The 23,139-nt window shown below is 40.9% G+C and overlaps 1 protein-coding gene and 1 long non-coding RNA gene across 5 annotated transcripts in view; one reads left to right on the top strand and one right to left on the bottom strand.

Moving 5' to 3' along the window:
- LOC307199355 overlaps nucleotides 1-23,139 on the bottom strand; it is a 255,630-nt gene that overhangs the window by 75,921 nt on the left and 156,570 nt on the right. The gene's annotated exons all lie outside the window — the stretch shown is intronic.
- ESYT2 (extended synaptotagmin 2) overlaps nucleotides 1-23,139 on the top strand; it is a 72,823-nt gene that overhangs the window by 9,335 nt on the left and 40,349 nt on the right. For all 4 annotated transcript variants that reach the window (XM_079996457.1, XM_079996456.1, XM_079996459.1 and 1 more), the window contains exons 2-6: nucleotides 7,248-7,289; nucleotides 8,724-8,858; nucleotides 10,542-10,618; nucleotides 13,144-13,216; nucleotides 13,826-13,915. In XM_079996457.1, coding sequence (XP_079852583.1) covers nucleotides 7,248-7,289; nucleotides 8,724-8,858; nucleotides 10,542-10,618; nucleotides 13,144-13,216; nucleotides 13,826-13,915 — 417 coding nt within the window. The remainder of the gene's footprint in view (nucleotides 1-7,247; nucleotides 7,290-8,723; nucleotides 8,859-10,541; nucleotides 10,619-13,143; nucleotides 13,217-13,825; nucleotides 13,916-23,139) is intronic.

Genomic DNA, 23,139 nt, shown 5'->3' with positions numbered 1-23,139 from the left:
TCCTTGGTAGTCTGCCAGTTCCAGTTGAAAGTGGACAGTACTGGTCTGACTTGGCATGTGGCTAGCTTCATATTTATATATGTTCATATAAATACTGTTATCTCCTCTGACAACGCTGCGTAGACAAGTCCAAAATGCATGTTCATGAATCATTAGGGACACTTGGCCTCTGGACAGAATGTATTTCGAGAAAATATTGCTAAGGGTGTGCCTCTTTCTAAGTAGTTTCTCAATGTTACAGTACTTGCTATACTACTCTGTTAAACTGTACTTTCACTTCTTTTATCTCTTGGATCTCTGTGCAAAGGAATTAGGTTTCCTTGGAGTTCTTGGTGATGCCACTGTGCTCCCTTTATTGCTTAAGTGTAGAGATTAATGGTAGTCCTGCCCACATTTTTATGGCTGTGTGATCACGAATAGTTCTGTTTTGAAATTATTGCCTATAGACATGTACTCTGCACATCTGGCATGGGAAAGAATGGAAAGTGTTACTACGGGCAGCTTGAATCTTGGTTCAGCATCCAGCCTCTGTGTGTCTGTGGCCATGCACTGCAATATATGTTGTGACTGAGGGAGACGGTTTGGCCAACACCCTTCTGTGTCCCAGATCTGACCTGCAGCTGCACATTGCGCAGGAGGCATCGGGGTGTTCTTAAGACTTGCTGAATTGATAATGCAAAATAATTAAACTTAACTTTGGTCTCTATAAAACTGCTTTCAAAAATGACTGTCCCTCCCTCCTCTCTTTTGCTTTGCTTGCTTCTGTCATTTATTATATTAATGCTCTTATTTGTATGAATCATGTTAGCACGCAGTCTTGAGTTCAGGAAAAAAAAGTCTAATGAGATGTGGCTTAATGACTAAGCCTTTTTCAAAACTAAGCTCTCCCATCTGCCTAGAAATAAAATATGTACTGCCATTTCTCTGTAAACAATATGTCTTTGCAGTTGTTTGCCTCTTAAAAAAAATGGTTTAAATAAATCCCAGTCAAGACGGTTGCTGCGTAGCAGTAATGGCATATGTTTTTTAGCATATCCAGCTACATTGTAGGAAACCAAATTGCCCGTTGTTGTTGAAGGTAGTAGGTAAGGTAAAGGACCCCTGGACGGTTAAGTCCAGTCAAAGGCAACTACGGGGTGCAGCGCTCATCTTGCTTTTCAGGCCGAGAGAGCCAATGTTTGTCTGCAGACAGCTTTCTGAGTCATGTGGCCAGCATGACTAAACTGCTTCTGGTGCACAGAGGACGATGATGAGTGCCAGGGTGCATGGAAACGCTGTTGACCTTCCCCCTGCAGTGGTACCTATTTACCTACTTGCACTGGTGTGCTTTCAAATTGCTAGGTTGGCAGAAGCTGGGACAGAGGAATGGGAGCTCACCCTGTCCGTGTAAATAATAAATAATAAATTATAGAGAGACCAGGATTGATAACAGCATGTTGATGACAAGCATGAACAATTCCAGATTGAGGAAAAACTACATTTTTGTGCTGCAAATGGGTTAGAGTGTACACAGCTCTAGTTTGCTCTAGTGTTTACCCCAGAGCAGCTTGTGTATCATTGGAGGCAATACTACAAATGTGGAAATCTGTAGTACAATTGCATAATGTGGATTACATGAGCATAGATACCAGACTATAACTGAATATGTATTTATTTGTAGTATTTCTAGCCCACGTTTCTGTTCAAAAAGTAAGTCCAAACTGGGAAACAAAATATTAGCACCTGAAATGCAGTATTAAAACAGATGGTAAAACCCTCATAAAAACGTAGCTTTTATATCAGCACATCTAACAAAATTTTAAAAAGAATTGATTAAAGAAACTTTACTTTTGTTTAACCCGGCACTCTATGGAATAATAATAATTGTAGTACTGGTGAAGCTCCTTAGAAAAGGAGTTTCAAGAGTTAGGGTGATGTAACTCAATCATGGGGTCACGAAGAGTCGGACACGACTAAACAACAACAACAACTCAACTCTAGTCTCTGCTCAAGTAAATGCTGGGGAAGAGTTCATTCAAGAGAAAATGCTGTATAAGTTACACCAGGGGTCAGCAAACATTTTCAGCAGGGGGGCGGTCCACTGTCCCTTAGACCTTGTGGGGGGCCGGACTATATTTTGAAAATAAAAATAAAAATGAACGAATTCCTATGCCCCACAAATAACCCAGAGATGCATTTTAAATAAAAGGACACATTCTACTCATGTAAAAACCCGCTGATTCCCGGACTGTTCATGGGCGGGATTTGGAAGGCGATTGGGCCGGATCCGGCCCCTGGGCCTTAGTTTGCCTACCAATGAGTTAAACCATGAATTGTACCCAGCAGATTTGTGTTTATCGGCTTAAGGAGACTATCAGAAGAGATTGTAAAGAAAAAAAGAGAAATTACATGAACAAGATATGATGTGGAAACAGCAAGATAAGACTGGATAGGATTATGAACTCTGTTTGGACTGATCGGGACTGATTTGGACATTAACGCAGTAGCAAGAAGATGATTAGAATCCCCCTTTGAATCTTGAAGTATGGGTCTCCCCAACAAAATTTAAAATTTGGCTTTGTAATTCGGAATTTATGTGATGTGATTTAATTTGATGTGATTGGCCAGTTAATAAAAATTATTTTTTTAAAAAAAGAATTGTACCCAGCAGGTAACAGGCAAGCAGTGCAACAAAATCCAGTGCATTTTTGGCAGCCCACTCAGAATAGTAGGTGTACAGCAAGGGTGTTCTAGAACATGCTTATTTAGAAATTCTAAGGCTTGAATCTGAAGCATTTGCATGCTGTAGGGATTTCACATTTGAACATGTAAATTCCACTTCTGGCAATGGCCAAATGATCGATAAGTTTGGGCAACAAAATTTGAAGTGTGTAAGAAGAAACAGCGGGTTACAGAGGGTTGTATCTAAGTGCTAGCCTTGCTCACAGTAGATGCACTGAAGTTAATTGACATGGCTAACTTGGGTTCATTCATTTCAGAAGGTCTGCTCCAAGAAGATCTTAGTCGGATTCAATCTAGGATATTTAATCACCTATTTTGATTTTTGCTTTACTGTGCTCAATATGCAACAGAAAATTACCTGATTTGAAAGTGGATTGATTTATGGTTGCAATAACTCGCAATCACACATTTCACATACTGTATACTTCACATGTTTGTGCATCCCCACCCTTAGAACAAAAGCTTCTGTTCACCCCAGAAGCAGCCATTGCTGCCTCCTTGCTTTTGAGAGCTTAGCCTGTCTTTAGCAATTGGTACTGTTGGGACAACAAACAAACAAACAAATCTCTTTTCACTGCCTGCATCTTTATTTAGGGATTTTGTGGGGCAACATTAGATGTGCTATTTCGGCTCTTACTGGTGCTTTGCCCCACAGCAGGTTTTACGATGGGGCCATGAATGTATTTGGAATAGCAAGGAGTCCAAATTTTACACAGGATAAAAAAGCAACTTTTCCTGCCTGCGCCGTGTTTTCCTCAATAGGCTGTTCCAGCTCAGATGTGCCTGATGTTGTGCTAAGCTAAGCAGAGCTCTTCCCAAGAGACTGTCATTCCCCTGACTTACGTTGAGCACTTTTTGTTGTTGTTAATTTGTTGAGGAAGAAGTATGTTTCTCCCTATGTATCCAGTCTTCACTGCCCAGAGTTAGGCTGTATGGATTGCAGATAACTGTAAAGGGTACATGCCAGACAAGAACGGAAGGACTGCAATACACCATCTGTATCAATTAGTGTTTTGTTAAGTGCTTCTTCTTTTTGGTTCCTAGAAGGGCTACAGGGTACGGAAGGAGGAAATGTGTTGAACCTCTTGCAGTGTTTACATACAAATTGAGAACTAGCTGCCTGCGGATGGTTGATGGTGTTGTGATATCTAGGATACGTTTGATGCCTAAAATAGAACAGAGGCTTGCATTTCTCATGGTGTTTGAACATGCTGTAAAACTTGTCATAGCTTAAAATAATGATGCATTAGAATTAGAGGTTTGGGGTGGAACTGGCAACTGAAGCACACAGAAGAGTATTCAGAAGGGAAAAGGAAGATAGCTGTTTAAGGAACCAGTGGTACCCACAACACAATTGCTGAAGAGGAATGTTCTTGCCCAGAGCTCAGGTCAGCCTGGAAGAGGATGCTATAAGGCCCTTGTTGCTGCTTAGACCTCCCAGGTGGGGTGGTTTAGGTTCTGGAGTGTTTAGTTGCTACCACCTCCTGCTCTGCCTTCCCCCTCGGCTGATGAAAGCCCTCCCCAGCCTTCATGGAGGCTCTCTCCTTAGCAGGAAAGGGGAGGAGGAGAGTCCCCTCCTGAAGTGGTGGAAGTCAGGGCAGAAAGGTGAGATGTGCCCTTCTCCGACTCAGGTTCCCCTCTTTCTTTCTTTCTTTCTTTCTTTCTTTCTTTCTTTCTTTCTTTCTTTCTTTCTCCTCTTCCTACGCTAGGGCCTGCCGTTCAGTGTATACATTGCTCAGCTATTATATCAAGCAGCTTCCTGAGTGTGGCCATTTCACTGTTGAACTGATAGGCATTCAACTTTCTGAGCGCTCTCTGTTGGAGAGAATAATTTTACAATTATCTTAAAAGATGTATGCATCACTTGTTCATAAACTGGTCTCTTTACATTTCCGCTTATTGTTGTATTCTTATGTTTTAACCCGGTGTAAGCTAGTCCATGACTTGTTGCTGAAAGTGTTTTTTTTAATTGTAAATGAAAAGGTAATCAAAACCACAAAGCTGAAGGGGGTAAAAAGGAGTTGTGTCTGAAAGGGGCTAAATACAGTAAATGTTTTGCAAATGAGAGTTTTAAGAAAAGTAGCTGATTGGTGGTTTAGAGACTTGAATTCCTATAAGCTGAAATAGTTAAAAAAAATGTGCTAAAAACAACTACAACACCTTTTTCAGTTTACTAGGTTTGCTTCAGAGTTAAGAGCTACACAAAAAAAGGTTATGTAAAAACAGCAAAGAGCTCTGGCAGTACTTTACTAACCATTGTGGACAAAATGGCTAGAACACTGAGGAAGATCTCAGCTATTATATAAATATTTCAGGTTATTCCATTCACTTCTCAGTTGCTTCCCAGGTAGATCGATTCTAGTGTCCTTTAGTTAGGGTTAAATTCTAGTTTTCATTCAGAGCACAGAAGGTACACTTAATTTTCTGAAGCATAAATGAATAGCCTAAAAAAATTCTGTGGAGACATCACCCTTTTAATACTGTCGCTGCCTGTTTGTTTTAGACTTGATTGCCCCATGTGTTTGAACTCTATATAAATAAAATATTGTGTTCTGGTACTTAGAAGCACCCGGTATACATTATTGATGGTTCTCATGTACTTAAGCTCATTACGTATGACAACTGTTTGGAGCAAATAGCCCTTTTAGTGAAGGTGTTACAGATTTGAGATGAAATAAAAGTGTATGAGCAAGCAAATTTAAAAATCCTTTATTAAAGAAACAATGTATATGATCAAGCAGATTAGAAAATCTTTTATTAAAGTAACAGTGTCTATCAATCATCCTTTTTTTTTTTACCACAATGAGCCAGCACTAGCAGTAAAAATAAAACCAACTAAGCTTGAAGAGAACGAGGCCAGCAAGTTGACGTGGTTTTTTTATTTGTGGACTTGTCAGTAGTTTTAAGAAATAGAACAGTGCGGATGTATGCACTTGATCAGCCATAGGCAAACTCCGGCCCTCCAGATGTTTGGGACTATAATTCCCATCATCCCCAGCTAACAGGAGCAGTGGTCAGGGATGATGGGAGTTGTAGTCCCAAACATCTGGAGGGCCTGAGTTTGCCTATGCTTGCACTTGATCATTTAACTGTGGATCAAAGTTGGTTAACAAGCCATAGTTATATCTGTGGCTTCTCTACTGTTCTTTTTAACCGTAATCAAGGCCACTGTAGGTAGATTGGTGGAAATTTGCATTCAAAAGGAGGGGGAGATGGTGCATATATACAGCTGCCAAGGTTCTAACTATGGTTATAATGGGGCTTGATAACAAATATCTGTCAAACATTTTGAAATACAGTGGTACCTCTGGTTACGTACTTAATTCGTTCCGGAGGTCCGTTCTTAACCTGAAACTGTTCTTAACCTGAAGCACCACTTTAGCTAATGGGGCCTCCCACTGCTGCCGCACCGCCGGAGCATGATTTCTGTTCTCATCCTGAAGCAAAGTTCTTAACCTGAGGTACTATTTCTGGGTTAGCGGAGTCTGTAACCTGAAGCGTACATAACCCCAGGTACCACTGTACAGATAATCATTTTGTGCAGGGGTTCCATTCCTGGGTCCTGTGCACATCAGTGGAGTGTGCGTAAGCCAGCCCTGCTATGCCCCCATTCTGGCCTCTTCTCAGTCGCCCGTCAGTTGGATGCACGCAAAATGGTCCCTGCCTGTAGAATATAGTTCAGTTCAGATGACTTTCCAAACCATGGTCCTTGAGGATAAGATATAACTTGAGTGCACGCGCACACTTGTTTTCCTTTCAAGCACAACTTCACTTGGTAGTTTAGCAAAGCATAGGTTGTGTTTACATCTGAACATCTGCACACTCTTTTCCAGGCTTGCTCTCCAAACCATGACCAGAAACCACTTCAGATTATGGTGTAACTGACCGATTTGGACAGTGCAATGATTTACGATTAGTGCTAAACTGCAAACGGTGTGATGATTTTGTGGGTGGGCAAATGCACAAACCTAGATGAACCTTTGGCAGAACAGCGTACAATGGCAGCATCAGATACACAATGCTGTTCTAACATTTGAAGATAATAGTTAAAAGGTCACCAGTCAGAATTTATCCCTTTGGATGGGTAATAAGAAGGTTGGGGTTGGGGAGGCACAGGGATAACTAGTTTTCAGAACAACCTACTTGCAGGGGTAACGGAAGAATATCAATTTTTGGGAGCAAGCAAAATAGACAAACTATCCCTACTCTCCTGGTATGAGCCAGTAATAGTAACTGGACATTATTACTTAACAGACTAAATTAGCCGTGACAACCAGACCCATGATTTCTCCATGTGAAAAAGATACCGGTAATTGCCAAACCGGATTATACCATATTTATGGTACTCCATGACCCTGTTGTACTTTCAGTGGCAGGGTCACCAGGTGAAGGGTTTGGCCAACAACTGTTGAAAACGTTTCATGCCTGGTAATGAACTTGTATGGCGCAGTTCATTAGCCTTGAAGCCCCTGACTCATGTTCACAGTGATTGTGACCTTGTGCGTTTCCATTTTTCTTTTGGTTAGGTGCACTTTCCAGACACAGAGAGAGCAGAATGGCTGAACAAGGTAAGTTATTGTTTCCTTGCCTGGAAGTTCTTTTATTGCTTTTTCGCGTTGGCATTTTGTCTTTTGACCAACTCTTATTACCTATACTTGGTACAGAGGCTCAGAGTATCTTGTAAGGGACTTGAAGAGAATAGAAAGGAGTTTATCAACTCCTCCTCCTCATGTTGGTAGCCATAACTTCATGCTAATTAGTTATCACATATTTGCAGGAGAAGCGATGGGCAACCTTATGGCTTTTCAGGGTCCCTTCTTAAATGAAATTCCTGAGTCTGTATTGCAGAGGGAAAGCTCCCAGGGTGGTGAACAGATAATTTATTGGAGAGGCTTATTTTCCATAACTGATTTGTCAATCCTATTATCAGGGTGAAATGTTTTTAATGCAGGTGTAAGCCTTTAGTTGATCCTAGTGCCCTAACTTAGGGGAAAACTCCAATTTGTTACTGTTGACCTGAGTCGGAGGACAATATGAGGCAACTTTTCTGATTTTCGTAATCCAATGACTGCAGCACAGGTAGAATCTTCCGTCCGTGACTGGTTGTGTGTGAAAGTGAGAGTGTTGTCCAATCTGCCTCATAGTCCTCACCTCCATATTTTCCTTCCTTCATGCTTTCCTCCCCTCATTTTTTTTTTTTGTGTGTATGTGTGTACTCAAAATTCCATAGATGTACGAAGTACGTATGTAGCCCTTTGCTGTGCAGTTTGATGTGAGGTTTTCCTGGTGCTGCTGCTTACGTTCTCAGTGCTGTGCTTTGCAGCCCTTTTGCCCCATCATCTTCATTCTCTAGGCAGAGGAGTGTTTAATGCCACATTTTGTTTTTGTCCCATTCCCCCACATTTATAATAAGACTTTCACACTGCAACATCACTCGATTACAAAAAGGGAAGATGATGTGATATCAGCTGTTTGTTGCATCACCCCTCTTACTGCCCTCCTTTCTTTGCCTTCTTGCAGCCAGTGTGGGGCCTTGAATTCTTATGCTGTGCCATTGCAGAATATGAAGCATGGCCTTTCAGCTTTTAGTGCAACTGCACAGAAAATGGACTCTAGTATGATTTTCTCTTCTATGGCTTAACGTTCCATGGACAGTTATAGCCACAGAGACCTCAAGATGCCCATTCTTTTATGTATGTTACTTTCTCACTTCTACAGAGCATCTCTAATAGGAGTGCATGTCCAAAAACATTTTAGGTAGTCATATATTACATTAAAACATGACAAAGTTAAGTGAAAGGAGTACACAGACATGTTAGTTATATGGAGCACAGCAGATGAATTTTCCTGGTTGTAGCGTGTATGAGGCTGCTAAGGCAGCTACTGAAGGTGATATGAAATGGGAAATTGTACATAAAATTTTTCAGTGAAATATTTCTACTTATGCTATAGTGTGTTACAGCAAGAACCTACAAATACTGTACCCTTTTTTTCTTTCTCAGACTGTAAAACACATGTGGCCTTTCATTTGCCAGTTCATTGAGAAACTTTTCCGTGAAACAATAGAACCAGCAGTGAGAGGAGCAAACAGCCACCTGAGCACCTTCAGTTTCACAAAAATTGATATAGGGGATCAGGTAAGTTTCTTCTAGACTGTGCATACTGTCTAGACACTTGGAACCTTGTGTGAATTAGGGTGCTGGCTATTTTCTTAAGAGCAATTATGGGCAAAGAGTGATTACGGACAAGGTGGTAATGTACAAAAACAGCTTTAAGTTCATTTATTCAGTTTGAACAGAGTTCGTGTTTTGGCAAGATTTTCCTGGAGATGATTATTTCAAAAGCGACATTTTGCTTTTCTGGAGGAGGGAAGATTGTAGTGTTGTTGGTGGTGGTGGTTGTTATTGATTACCTGTCCTTTACCTTAAGCTCCCAGGGCAGGTTACAACATTAAAACACAACATTGCAACACAATATTAAAAACTCTTTAAAACAGTTTACAATGCACTTAATGTGTTGCCTAATATTTTTGTTGAGGAATTTTCGTATTTCACTACTGAGGTGACTGTATTAACTCATTGTGTGTTTGAAGAAACAATACCTATTTTAAAATAAATATTTATACAAGTCTTGTAGTATTGTCAATTGGCAGCAACATCCTTACATATTGTTGGCCGTATTCCTTATGCTAAAGGCAGTAGATTTTTTTTATTACAAATTTTTAGATGACTTTGCTCTTCCTGTCTTGTTTGTGGTCAATCAGTGGCTTAATTGGTGTTGTGGTGTTGCTGTGATAACAGAAGTGGAAGCATTTCAGATTGTAAACTACTTGTGTTACAAGATTATTTAAACTTTTGTTTTTAATGAAGTCTAGATGCCTAGATTGGACCAACATTTTTCCATTATCCTTTGGAAAAACTTGCTCACAGCACAGGCATACAAGCACTTCTGTTCAGAGCAGATACTGGTTGATTGCTCAGCTGAGCTGTGTGTTGTTCCTGGTCATGAATCTGCTCTGCGGATTGTAGTTCAAATATTAGTTATTTGGTTAACCATATCTCACAACCCACGCGGTAAACATTTGGGCAAAAATAGCCTTGATAGATCTTGTAACACCGCTTCTGCTTATCGATTGATGTGGAAGATGTGTTATGACCAAAATGGGGTATGCCTCTCTTAAACAGAATTGAAGTACAAACTTGGAGTAGAAACGGTGCAGTAGGTGGGAGCAATTTTATAGAACACTCCTTTTTCCTTTCAGTTTTCTGTTATTCCAGTTTCTAAAACAAAACTCCCTAGAAACTGTATGGAATAGCAACACTATATTTACGAGAAATGACACAATTCGTCCTTGCCTCCTTTGAGTTGGGAATCGAACTTCCTGTTTATGTGGAACACTGAAGGTGGCATGCAAAATGCCTATTCTGGCTGAAATGTGTAGGTTTAACACAGTAATAGCATCTTATACATTGATGGTGAAAGTAGAGCCAGTTCTCTTCCACTTTACAAAAGCATCCTTGATAGGTTGCTTGGATCCAGTTCTTATTCACCGCAAGTGATCAGGTGTGCTGTCTTTCAGTGTTTCCTGCACAGTTATGTCATTATAGGACAAAGAAACCCTACATTTTGATATAATGCTAATGCTTTTTATTACTCATGCAGTTTTCCCACACGGAATTTGTCCATAGTGACACATCCAGAATAAGAGGGGCATATTCTGTGGTATTTCTGAATCTGTGTCCACGTTAGACAGCATTTCACACTTGATGGGATGATTTTAACAGAATAATTAATCACTTAAAACTTATTTTTCTCTTTAGCCTCTTAGGATTAATGGTGTTAAAGTGTACACTGAAAATGTGGATAAAAGGCAGATAATCTTAGATCTTCAAATCAGGTAAAACTGTCAAAATATATATGTCACAAGTTTAAATTTCTCAAGTTTTGTATTTTTAAACAATGTTTCATTTTCTATTGGGATTTTTTTTTTTTTTGGCAAAATGCTTCCCTGTGCAGGAAAATACATTTTTGTTTACATGATAAAAAATTTAGAAAATCACTAAGGGTTTTGCTAGCATGAATATGTAACATTAAGCAAGGTACTATTGTCTACAGAAATAAAAAAAAAGTTACACACATTTTTTGTTAGTAGGAGCAGAATAAATGATTTCTTTTATCTGTGGATCTGTCACTTCAGCGAAGAGGGGTTTTCTTTCTTCTTGTTCCTGTTCAAGTCTGTCAATGGCCATAGTTTAGCATAACATGGATGAGCCTCCATGAACCCACATAGAACGTCATGCTCATTCCCTCCCCATATTGACTGATCTCCTGGAGGCTTGTCCACACAGTGCTAAGCCAGCTTTGTATTTCAGCACTTCCCTGGTAGCTGTAGGAGAGAAGGAATTGTGTGTGGGCAAGTGAGATGGCTAGTGGAGAAGGAATTGAGTGTTCTAACCCTTCTCTGTGCCCAGCATAGAAACCAAGCAGGCTTGCAGAGGAAGGAATCCTCCACCTCCATTTTTTGCATAGATAAGGCAGTAGGAAGAGGGGACAGAGCCCTCCATCTGTTTGCCAGGCCAAAGCACACTAGGTTGGTTGTTTTTGTAGCTCCACTAAACCATATTTTGCATTAGGAGCAAATCGGGGGCCCATTGTAACTGTTGAAAGTAGAGATGCATAAACTGCCAATATGTGACTTACGAGGGTTCCTTCAATGTACAAGATGTGCCTCCTCAGACATGAAGAAGGGGATGTTTGGAAACAAACCCTTCCTGTCCGTCCGTCCCCCTTCTATTAAGTAGATGACAGGATAATGAATGAGTTGGAGGGGTACACCATATAGTACTGCTTTTCATTAACTAGAAAGCTCACATACAACAAAATTTAACAATTTAAATTTTTTTTGCCTTGAAGTGGTGCTTAAAAGGTTTTTTGGCTGATTGAATGGTTTAACATGTAGAACATGCTTTCTCTTTGTTTCACTGAGGCCTTAGATCAGCCTTCGTCAACATGGTGCCTACCAGATTTTTTGGACTAGATCTCCTGCGCTTGCTGGGGTTGATGAAAGTTGTAGTCCGAACCATTTGGGGGGTATCAGGTTGGACGAAAAAAACATACAAATAAGGGGACTTTGGACTTTTGAAACTGAGGGGAGTTTCAAAAGCAGTTTGTAATATGGAACAGAGGAGTCTGTTGTTTCAAGAAGGCAAAATCATACTAGGCATGACTAAAGTAGATCTTTGGATTCTGGCCAATCACTTTTTAGGTTTTAATAGGGACAAGCAGCACTAACCATAGTTCTTTGCCTTTATACTCTTGTACACTATAAATCTTTAGCTCCTTCCCCTTTAAATTGTGTGAAAAGAAACCGCATTAGTCATCTTCAGAGTATTCATGGGGACAAATGGTTAATAAACTTCCTAGTAATGTGTAACATGTCTGTCTGTCATACTTGGGATCTGCAGATTAATGCAGCCTTGCATAGTTCACAGACATTATGCACTCGGTGGATAAAATGTTCTGCTTAACTTGGTGTCCAAATAGCAGATCATGTTTCATACAAGCTGTATTGCAAAGACACAGTCCAAGGAATATGGGTTGAAGGGCAATAGTGTCATTCATGAATTGTATAGGTGCAGCCAGCTAGCCCTTTTCTGATTTGTCTTGTTTACTTCAGTTAGGTATATTTGGTACTGCAAATTAATACAGTACCAAAGAGTCTAATCAGTTTAAAAGTAAAAAAAACCTGGATATAAAAAGTATCTCTTGCATATACACAGAATATATTGAGTACTTCATAAGGTTTGGTGAAACATTTTAAATAATGAGTCTAAATGTGATTTCTGGCATCCCCAGTATCAATGAGAAGACCTGCACTGGGAGCGCATGTTACATAGTTTTTGACATACACGTGGGGTTGTATCAAATGCTAATCATACTGGGAGCTAGACCCTCTGAAATTCATGGACCTAAGTTAGTCATGTCCATTAATTTCATTTGGCCTCTTTTGAGTAGATACTAGTTGGATACAACCCATGGTTTCTAATATGTAGAAAAACGCATTACAGAATATTGTACAAGGGCTGTGATTCAAGGAGGCCATTAACTCCTGCGGAAATGATTGCACGTTTGCATCAAGGTTTATAAAGCAGTTCCACCTTTAGCAATGCTTCCCTGCCAAATCAAAGGCTGCTGTTTGTAACTGGAATCTAAGCAGAGGCCCTGGAGGAGGCCCTGAAGAGGAAACTACCGGTTAATCTGATGGCTTGTATCTAGCAAAGCAACACTGGGTCACAGCCTAGGCCTAATCTATTTCGAAAAATGATTTTTAAAGTAAACTTGCCATTGATTTCAAAAAGTGGTCATTTACTAATGGGCTTTAATGTTTAATACAAAATTGCAATGTGTCCTTGTGCTTCTCAGTTTTGTTGGCAATTGTGAAATTGACTTGGAGATCAAGAGGTACTACTGCAGAGCTGGTGTGAAAAGTATACAGGTAAGCTGCGTTTTCTTCCTACCTGACACAAAACTAAATTATTTACAGATAAAAAGGTAAAGGTACCCCTGCCCGTACGGGCCAGTCTTGACAGACTCTGGGGTTGTGCGCCCATCTCACTTAAGAGGCCAGGGGCCAGCGCTGTCCGGAGACACTTCCGGGTCACGTGGCCAGCGTGACATCGCTGCTCTGGCGAGCCAGAGCCGCACACGGAAACGCCGTTTACCTTCCCGCTGGTAAGCGGTCCCTATTTATCTACTTGCACCCGGAGGTGCTTTCGAACTGCTAGGTTGGCAGGCGCTGGGACCGAGCAGCGGGAGCGCACCCCGCCGCGGGGATTCGAACCACCGACCTTTCGATCGGCAAGCCCTAGGCGCTGAGGCTTTAACCCACAGCGCCACCTGCGTCCCTTTATTTACAGATACAAATGTCATAAATCTGTGCAATTCTTTCCCCACCCCAAAAAGGAAGCAAACTTTTAAAAAATCGTTTTGTTCTGTTCAGCATAAACCTTAAGTATGCAGGTATATTAACAGACTTCTCCATTAACAATGCAGTTCTCTATATTATTAATTCACGTTTAGTATTCTGAATCTTTCTCCCCCTTAGATTCATGGCACTATGAGAGTTATATTGGAACCTCTGCTTGGAGATATGCCTTTAATTGGAGCACTGTCTTTATTTTTCCTTAGGAAACCGGTAAGTTAAAAATCTAGATTTCTTCATTCTCTATCTTACAGATTTTTGCTTTTTCACTTCAGTAAACCGGTGCTTAGAATAATTTTCTAAATCTAGGGATGTCGAACGGGAATTTATGGCTCATCCTAGTGTTAGACCAACCATGGTTCTATTTGAGTAAATCTGGTCCTGAAAATAACTTTGAGGAGATCAGGAGAGACTAGGCCTCCCTCCACTCCCCCACGGTGGGTTGCTGACAAGTCCATGACTGTAACCACCATACCTTGGTCACATCTATACCATATATTTAAAGCACATGGCTTCCCCCAAAACATTCTGAAAACTAGTTTGTCAAGTGTCCTGGAAATTGTAGCTCTGTGATGGGTAAACTGTAGTTCCCAATATTCTTTGCGGGAAGCCATGTGTGTTAAATGTATGGTATGGATGCCTCCAGAGTAGAAAGCAGGACCTAGACTGGTCTTGGGAGCCACCACTGGCTGATTCTTGGTCAACAAGGTTTTGCTGCCTTCAGTAAAGTTGAAGGTCAGTTTACGTTTATGGTAAGAGAACTAAAAACTGTAGTACACTTTTCTATTCCGGCCACCTTTTTCATGCTTGTACAAAGTATAATTTCAATAATCAAATGAAAGGCCATGTTGATAGAGTCATGTTTAGGCATCAAAGGTTAATGGTGGTGGGTGTATCTGTTGTCATCCTCTTAATACACCAATCTCCCCTGCTCCTGAAAGTTGGAAAATTTGTTAAGCAAGCTGTAGTTGGAAACTACTCAAATTCAGTTTTAGTTTCATTACATAATTAACTAAAAGGAAATAAAAACCTGGTGCAACACAATTCACTTGGACTTTAAAAAGCTTATATTCTGCAGATCTGGTGTGCAGGTCTAGTACCTAATTTATGAGAATCTCCACTTTTATTTCAAAAAGGGAAATATCCAGACCTCATGGTTGCTGAGAAGATGAAAATGAGTTTGAGAATAGTGTTTTTTGAAGGCTCACAAATCAGATTGGCAGGGATCGTCTGCATGACGATCCCTCTTATATGATCCTAATCTCTTATTTCCTGCCTCTTTTGCCTGCCTCTTTCATTCTCTTTCTTTTTCCCCTCCCCAAAATATTATGAGCTGCAAAATCCTAAATATTATTTTGTTGATTGTTATTTAAGATGTTCCCAAACAATGTCCCCAAACAATGTACGGTAAAGATATCGGGAAAGCAAAATGTATAATAGAAAGAAATATGTAGGGCTTCTGCTAGCACAAAGATTTCCACATGCACAGCAAAACCCATAACAGAGTTAGGGGGTACATGGGGAGAAGAGAGGGAGAGGAAGTTCCGTTTTGCAGCCAAAAGTCCTTGCATTATTAGAAACACTTGGCTACCACCCATACAGAGCAGATGAAATGCAAAACTTTAAAACTTCAAATTGCACAAATTTTACAGTTATAGACTGCAAAATGGCTGAAGCTGCCTGAAGGCAAGAATTGTAGGCGCATGTCTAATTTTGATTGGAAGCTGATTCCAGAGAGCTCTGTAACTGCTGCAGAGTTATGCAAACTGGAGAGCTTGTATAGGTTTGGGCACAGGAAGGTATTGTAAAGTTCTGCCTGCCGCTGCAGATGAAGAAGTCTTTGACCTTGTTCTGTCATCTTCTGTGAAGATCATACTTTTCATTTGGCATCTTGCTTTGCTCTGCTGTCACTCTGATTTCAGTGTATCCTATAAACAACTAAAATTGGAGATTAGTGCTTATCATCATCTAGAGGTAGGGAATGTCCCCCACCCTTCCTAGTTATATAGAGTATGCAATATTTGCTTAAAATATCCAGGTGTGGGAAGCGGAGTACAGAAAGGAAAGAGATTTTAACCATTTGTGGGATTTGACTTGTATTTTAGTTTCTAAAGCATTTTTATCCTGCTCTTCAGCTGGGAAAAGTCTCCCAGAGCAGCTTATGTAGGCTCAATAAAAACAAACAGTCTGTGTCTATACAGTAGCCTAAAAGGCATGATACAAGAGGAAAACAGGAAGAGGAGGGAAGAGGAAAATAAGGGACGCTGGGGAGCACTTCCTAAAGATACATACCAGTTCTAAGACCATGAACTGGAGTAGGAGAGGTGAAGGGAGTGGAGAATCTGGAGCAGGCATCTCCAAACTCGGCCCTCCAGATGTTTTGGGACTACAATTCCCATCACCCCTGACCACTGGTCCTGTTAGCTAGGGGTGATGGGAGTTGTAGTCCCAAAACATCTGGAGGGCCAAGTTTGGAGATGTCGGATCTGGAGCTTGTTTCTCAGCAGAACCTATGGAGTGGCTTCCTATCTTTCCTTATTAAAGTTGGGCCATAACTTTTATTAACTGCCAGCATTCAGCCCAAGAACATGTGAAATAATAGCTGGTCTCTGAATGTTAGTAAAATGCTTTTCTTTACTCCTTGACAAATCACATGATTGACCTCCACTGCCAGAGGCATTATGTTTTCAAGACCCATTGCTGGAAATCGCTGGTGGTCAGAATGCTGTTGCTCTCATGTCAAGTTTAAAGGTTTCCACAGGCATCTTGTGAGCCACTGTGAGAACAGGATGCTGGACCTCATGGGTCCTTGGCCTAATCCAGCAGACTGATGTTCTTATGCTCTTCGTCATAAGAAATATTTCATTGCCCTCAGACTTTATACAGTGGTGCCTCGCAAGACGAAAAGAATCCGTTCCGCGATTCTCTTCGTCTAGCGGTTTTTTCGTCTTGCGAAGCAAGCCCATTGACGGCTTAGCGGCTTAGCGCTATTAGCGGTTTAGTGGCTTTTAGCGGCTTATCGGCTTATCGGATAAGCCGATAAGCGGCTTAGCGGCTTAGAAAAAGGGAGGGAAAAGGAAAAGAACCCCCGCAGGAACTACTCGCAAGACATTTTCATCTTGCGAAGCAAGCCCATAGGAAATTCGTTTTGCGAAGCACCTCCAAAACGGAAAACTCTTTCATCTAGCGAGTTTTCCATCTTGCGAGGCATTCGTCTTGTGGGGCGCCACTGTACAATAAAAAGTTTCTCGGTTGCTTTATCTTGGCAGCTACTGCTAATTAGAGTTCACACCTTTTATAATTGCTCAGCCTCAGGGTGAGGAAAAGGTAAATTGAAGGAGACAAGTTATCCTTCCAGAGACCACACTCTCCAAGCACAGATCCTCAATAATTTTCCGGGTGAAAAGGATATAAACGGCAGAGCTCTTTGCAAAACAAAACAGGGAGGAACTGGCCATAAAAATTCTGGCTCTATAAATTTATGAGAGATGGATCAGAACTGAACTGAGCATGTACAAGGGACTTATTTTTAAAGAGGCAAATCGTAAAAAGAGAGAGATAGAGCAACACAAAGCTTGAAGGTCTGATAAGAAGTGAAAGGCACCATGATTTCTACAGCTGCATATTAATACCACTCTGTTTTTTGGCATCTCTCTAATGAAAATTTGTGCTAGAATATATTGGGAAACAGCTTTACGGCTCCAGGGTTCAATAAGAACAAGGAGCGTATGTGACTAGAGCAGCCTTTTCCAGTCTGTTGTGCTCTAGACCAGTGTTTCCCAACCTTGGGCCTCCAGCTGTTTTTGGACTACAACTTCCATCATCCCTAGCTAGCAAGACCAGTGGTCAGGGATGATGGGAATTGTAGTTCAAAAACAGCTGGAGGCCCAAGGTTGGGAAACACTGCTGTAGACTACAATTCCCATCATACTTGACCATTGGCCATGTTGAGTGGGACTGATGGGAGTTGGAATCCGGCAACAATCTGGAAGGTCACATGTTCCACTATAGCTTTTGCATCCTGAAAATACCTTAAAACTTGTAATTCTTAGGATGCAGTAAATTTTGATTTCACCATGCTAAGGCAATTATTCCTAAAACACCCAATTATTCAAACATGAGAATTTATCGTATTGAAAGAGGCTGTTAGAAGTCATCCTCGGTGAAGCAAAAGAGCAAGGATTTAAGCTGCAACTCAGGGGGTTTAATTTGTGGAAGTGAATATTTCATTTTCCTATCAGTGTTTAATATGCAACATTTCTATTTTCCTTTGGTTAGTTCTATGCTTATTTTAGCTCTGTTCATAGGACACTGAAATAACCTCATTGGTTAAACTTTGCAAACTAGTCACCACCTGCAGTTGTTATTTTTAACATAAAAAAGAGGACTTGGAGCAAATTCACTGTTTTTTAAATTGGATTAGCTGGTCTGCCCAAGAAGCAGGTGGCTAATAAAGATGTTAAATTATCCTGTCCAGCTTTGCTGCTGTGGTTAGTGGAAACAAGGTTTATTTGGAAAAAGGATTACTGTTTCAGCTGGGGTAATACATGTTAAATAAATTTAAAGGGCATTGCCCCAGGGATGAACTGCTGCATAAGGAAGTATTGGATGTGCTAAATAAGTAATAGTTGCATTATTGGGATGTAGTTGCTGTCTTGTTTTAGAATAGGGGAACTTCTGTTGAGGTTTTTTCCCCCTCCCCCTCACCCATATGAGCTTTTATACAGTGGTACCTTGGGTTACATACACTTCAGGTTACAGACGCTTCAGGTTACAGACTCCGCTAACCCAGAAATAGTACCTTGGGTTAAGAACTTGCTTCAGAATTAGAACAGAAATCGTGCGGCAGTGGGAGGCCCCATTAGCTAAAGTGGTACCTCAGGTTAAGAACAGTTTCAGGTTAAGAACGGACCTCCAGAACGAATTAAGTTCTTAACCAGAGGTACCACTGTATTCCATTTCTTTTCTCCATATGAAACAAACGAGTAACCTGTTTGGGGGTGGAGAAAAATATTGAGTGGGGGAGAGAGAAGGGGGCACTGCTGATTCTGACCCTACCCACTTTTTGACTTGCCCATCTCCAGTGTACAGCCTCTGAGGAATTAGGGGATGTAGCTCTTGACATAGAAATGTTCTTTTTTGCTTGCTTGAATTTGTACCCCACACTTTAGGCAAAAAGGTTCCCAGAGTGGTTTACATACAGTCAATGAAAACATACAGTCCCCTGTCTTAGTCCCCTCTCCCTCTCTTTCTCTTCCTAATCCTAACACACATGGGGAAAGGGGCATGGAGGAAAGATGGAGGGAAATCAAACTCTGGCAACAATTCTTAAAGAGTTCGTTCTTATAATTAACAGCTTACGTAGTTCAGGGGTGGAAGGTGCCTGATGGAGCCAAGCTTTCGGAGCTTCCCACATTCTGAAGTAGAGACATTTCTGCCCTTAAGGAGCTGGTCCATAGCTCAGTAGCAGGGAGCTTGTTTTGCATACAGAAGGTCCCTGGTTCAGTCCCCAGCATTTGCAGGTTGGGCTTGGAAGAACTCCTGACCAAAACTCTAGATAGTTATTGCTCTGGTTATCTCCCGCTTGGACTACTGCAATGTGCTCTACGTGGGGCAACCTTTGAAAGTGACCCAGAAACTAATCCAGAATGCGGCAGCTAGACTGGTGACTGGGAGTGGCTGCCAAGACCACTTAACACTGGTCCTGAAAGACCTACATTGGCTCCCAGTAAGTTTTTTGAGCATAAATCAAAGTGTTGGTGCTGACCATTCAAGCTCTAAACGGCCTCCACCCAGCATACCTGAAGGAGTGTCTCCACCCCCATCGTTCAGCCAAGGCCTTCTGGCAGTTCCCTCACTGCGAGAAGTGAGGTTACAGGGAACCAGTTTGTAGCATTCTCGGTAGTGACACCCACCCTGTGGAACGCCCTCCCTTCAGATGTCAAGGAAATAAACAATTATCTGACTTTTAGAAGACATCTGAAGGCAGCCCTGTTTAGGGAAGTTTTTAATGTTTGATGTTTTATTGTGTTTTTAAATTCTATTGGGAGCCACCAGTGTGGCTGGGGAAACTCAGCCAGATGGGCGAGGTATAAGTAATAAATAATAATAATAATAATTATTAATAGTATACTAGATGGAGTAGTGCTGTCTGCTTGTTTCCAGATGTTTCTTTCATTCTCCTCACCCCGCATGAATGAGAGAAATTGCTGCCCTCCCCCAAGCCTTCTGCACATGCCAAATAACTCTGTATTTGTGTGTTGGTGGGAGTTTGTAAAAAAGAAGAAATAGAGGCCAGCCTAGTAAGCCCAGCTAGTATTTTGTGGACCCCTAGTTTTATAGTTTGCAATAAATTAGACTACATTGTTTAAAAATGTAGAATTTAAGGGGGATTAGTTTTATGATGCTGTCTCTCCTTCTCTCCCCCCCCCCAACACAAAACACTGTGTGACAATCTGAAACAACTTTTTGTGTTGGATCAAAATTTTACTACTGTCATTTTGCCATCTAAAAAACTTGAGAGAGGTTGTTGCCAAGAAAAGCTTCTCCTTCAGTATTTTCGTAAGGAGAAGCACAGAGGAATTATTTGGCAACTTGTCGCGGATTTTTTCTTCTCATATTTTCCAGTCCAAACTAACAACTGGCAGTAATTCAGCATACTCTGCAGACAGTATCTGTTGCCGGCCTTGATGACTATATATGGGAACATGGCCTAAATTAATAAATCTGAACATACTTATCTAATGAGTTTGCTCAAGCCTTCTGAGCCATACAGAGATTTTTGTCAGACAGCCCCCACTTTGTACTGGCTGCAAAAATTAGTCATCTTCTTTGAGTAAGAGAAGATGGCAAACGTAATCGTTACATGTTTATCGAGAGGATATATGTTCAGCTAATTGTGAAGACTTTTAAATGACAGAACAAGCATGAGAAGAATTTGGAAATTTCCTCTGATAGCTTTCCCCCCCCCCCTTATGATTAAAGGTTTGAAAGGGAAAGTCCTGTGGCAGCTTAAGGAGAAAATAGAAAGCCTGTGTCCATATTAGTTAATAGAGCCTGCTTTCTGCAAACTTCAAATTCTCCTCTTTCCTGTCGGAGGCTGGTTCTAGTGGTTGAATGGGCTTGGCTTGCTGTCTGCTGGAGTGTTTGTGCCACTGTTGTGAGGCAGACTGGGCCCCACACTTTTCCACCCTCTTTTTCATGCAGTAAGCCTGCAACTTATGCAGGGGTTATGTCCTACAGGTCGCACCTAAAGCCAAAATTGAATAGAGATGATGCACATTAGGTTTAATGGTGGATGAGATTGCTGATGTCATTTTCCCAGATGCACAGCTCCTTTCTGTCCCCCCTTTTTTGCCAAACCCATAAAGCTGAATACGTTCAAGTTAAATGCACCTAAGTTTTTATTATTGTTACTTATATTAGATTTATATACCTCCCTTCATCATACGATCTCAGGGCAGTTCACAGAAGTTGAGGGCTTACTGTATTTCATTAATGTTTGAAGTGAATAGGAATGAGTCTAGCTAAAAATGTCAACCCTTTATTGAAAGTGAAAACGTCTTAAGCTTGCAGGGGGGAGGGACCGGAGTGCTCCTACTTCAAAAATATAATCTCTGCATAGAAAACTAGAAAGGCAAGGTAAAGGCTATACTAAATCCCTTTACATCTTTCTGTATATGGGCAGGTGTGTGTATGTAAGAGAGAGAGAGACCATTGTCATAAGAAGCTGCACACGCTTGGAAAATGTTGCATAATCTGGCAAGGATAAAAACTTTCCTGTGCGCTAGTGATGGCTAAAAGCACCATTCCTGTATAGGAAAAGAGAAACCTGTAAACACTTGGGAAGAGTTGGAAACATCTGTATCTTTTGCCCGCCACTTCAAAACCATATATTGGGGGGGGGGCATTGAATTTGCTATGCATATAGCCTTCAGGGTGTATATTTAGAGAGTATAAGCCCTGTTACACCATTTTCTTCCCAAAAAGTTTTCTGTGATGGTCTCCCCTCACCTCACAGCTTCTCTCAATCCAGTCCCCGGCCAAAAAAAATATATAAAAATGTTACACATACTAATTAAAAGGGGCACAGTAACTCTGCCTTGTTCTTGGAAATACCTGCTTGAAGATGATTTTAAAGGGTCACTGAACTGGTTCTTCTGCCCTATGAGTCTTTATTTTTTGTTGTTTTTTTCAGAGGGGAAAAAAATCCATGCTCTTTTCTGTCAGGTAGCTTTATCTATGAAGCTTTGGACATTTTGACCTGAGTAGATTTTTATTTTTTATAGGAGTAGACCTTTGTTTTTCCTCTTGAAGCAATATTAATCTAATCTAGAACTCTTGGATGTCTTTTATTGATTATGCCTCCTGTATTTTAGCTGTTCCCAAGCCTGGGTATATTATATTTGAGAAATCTGTTAAAATGTCTGTGTGCATCTTCTGTAAAATACTAAAGAGGCCACGGTGTGCTGTGCAGTGCTTCTGAACAAAAACCAGTGGAACAGCAAGGAGTCTCCTCAGTGCCAGAGCTTGATGCATATTACATTTAAATGCTGCAGTTCTTCCGTGAGACTCAAGGCAGCATCCATAGGGCTCCCAGGTGGTCCTGATCAAAGCATTGATGCAGACTTGCTTGGCTTCAACAAAGTTGCTGCATCATTTACCTTCATTCTTGGGACCACATAACACATTTTTAAAGCGGATGACACAAATACACTTTAAAAACCCCAAGAACTTGAAAGTAATACTTTTTTTGAAACTTCTGTGTCTAATCTCTTGGTCTGCGGGTGTTCGAGACCTTCTGTTTCTAATAGATTCATCTATCGTGGAAGTTTCAATATACTAAATGAGTGTGTGTGTGTGTATACGTGCATGTATATGTATATGTGTGTATGTGCGCGCACACACACACACACACGTGTGTGTGTAGGCATGTGTCTGAAGGCAGCCCTGTTTAGGGAAGTTTTTAATTACTGATGTTTGAATGTATTTTTAATCTTTTGTTGGAAGCCTCCCAGAGTGGCTGGGGAAACCCAGCCAGATGGGTGGAAAATAAACAATGATATTATTATTATTATTATAGTTATTGTTATTATTATACATATGCCAGAGGTGCTTTGTAGCAAGAGAGTAATGTCATTTAGCAAAACAAAACAAACAAACAAAAAAACAACAACCCAAAACTGACAGCCTTGCGGAAGAGTGATGCAGTTCTGTAGAGGGAGATTAAAACAAAGGCACAAAGATGAGTGATTTCTAAGTAAACTCCCTACCATCTCCACAACTGTGTTTAAAGTTTAATTTCAGACTGGTACACTTGGCAAGTTTGAGGCATCCTTTTTACCTGCTAGTGCCACGTTTCGCTAGCAGTCCTTTGGCAGTACTATGTGATCTTTCGCAGTGAGCTAGTAACGAAGAATTCTATTAGATGCGGAGCC

Source organism: Podarcis cretensis (genome assembly GCF_951804945.1).
Source record: "Podarcis cretensis genome assembly, chromosome: 12".
NCBI lineage: Eukaryota > Metazoa > Chordata > Lepidosauria > Squamata > Lacertidae > Podarcis > Podarcis cretensis.
This window is presented reverse-complemented; position numbering and strand designations above follow the sequence as displayed.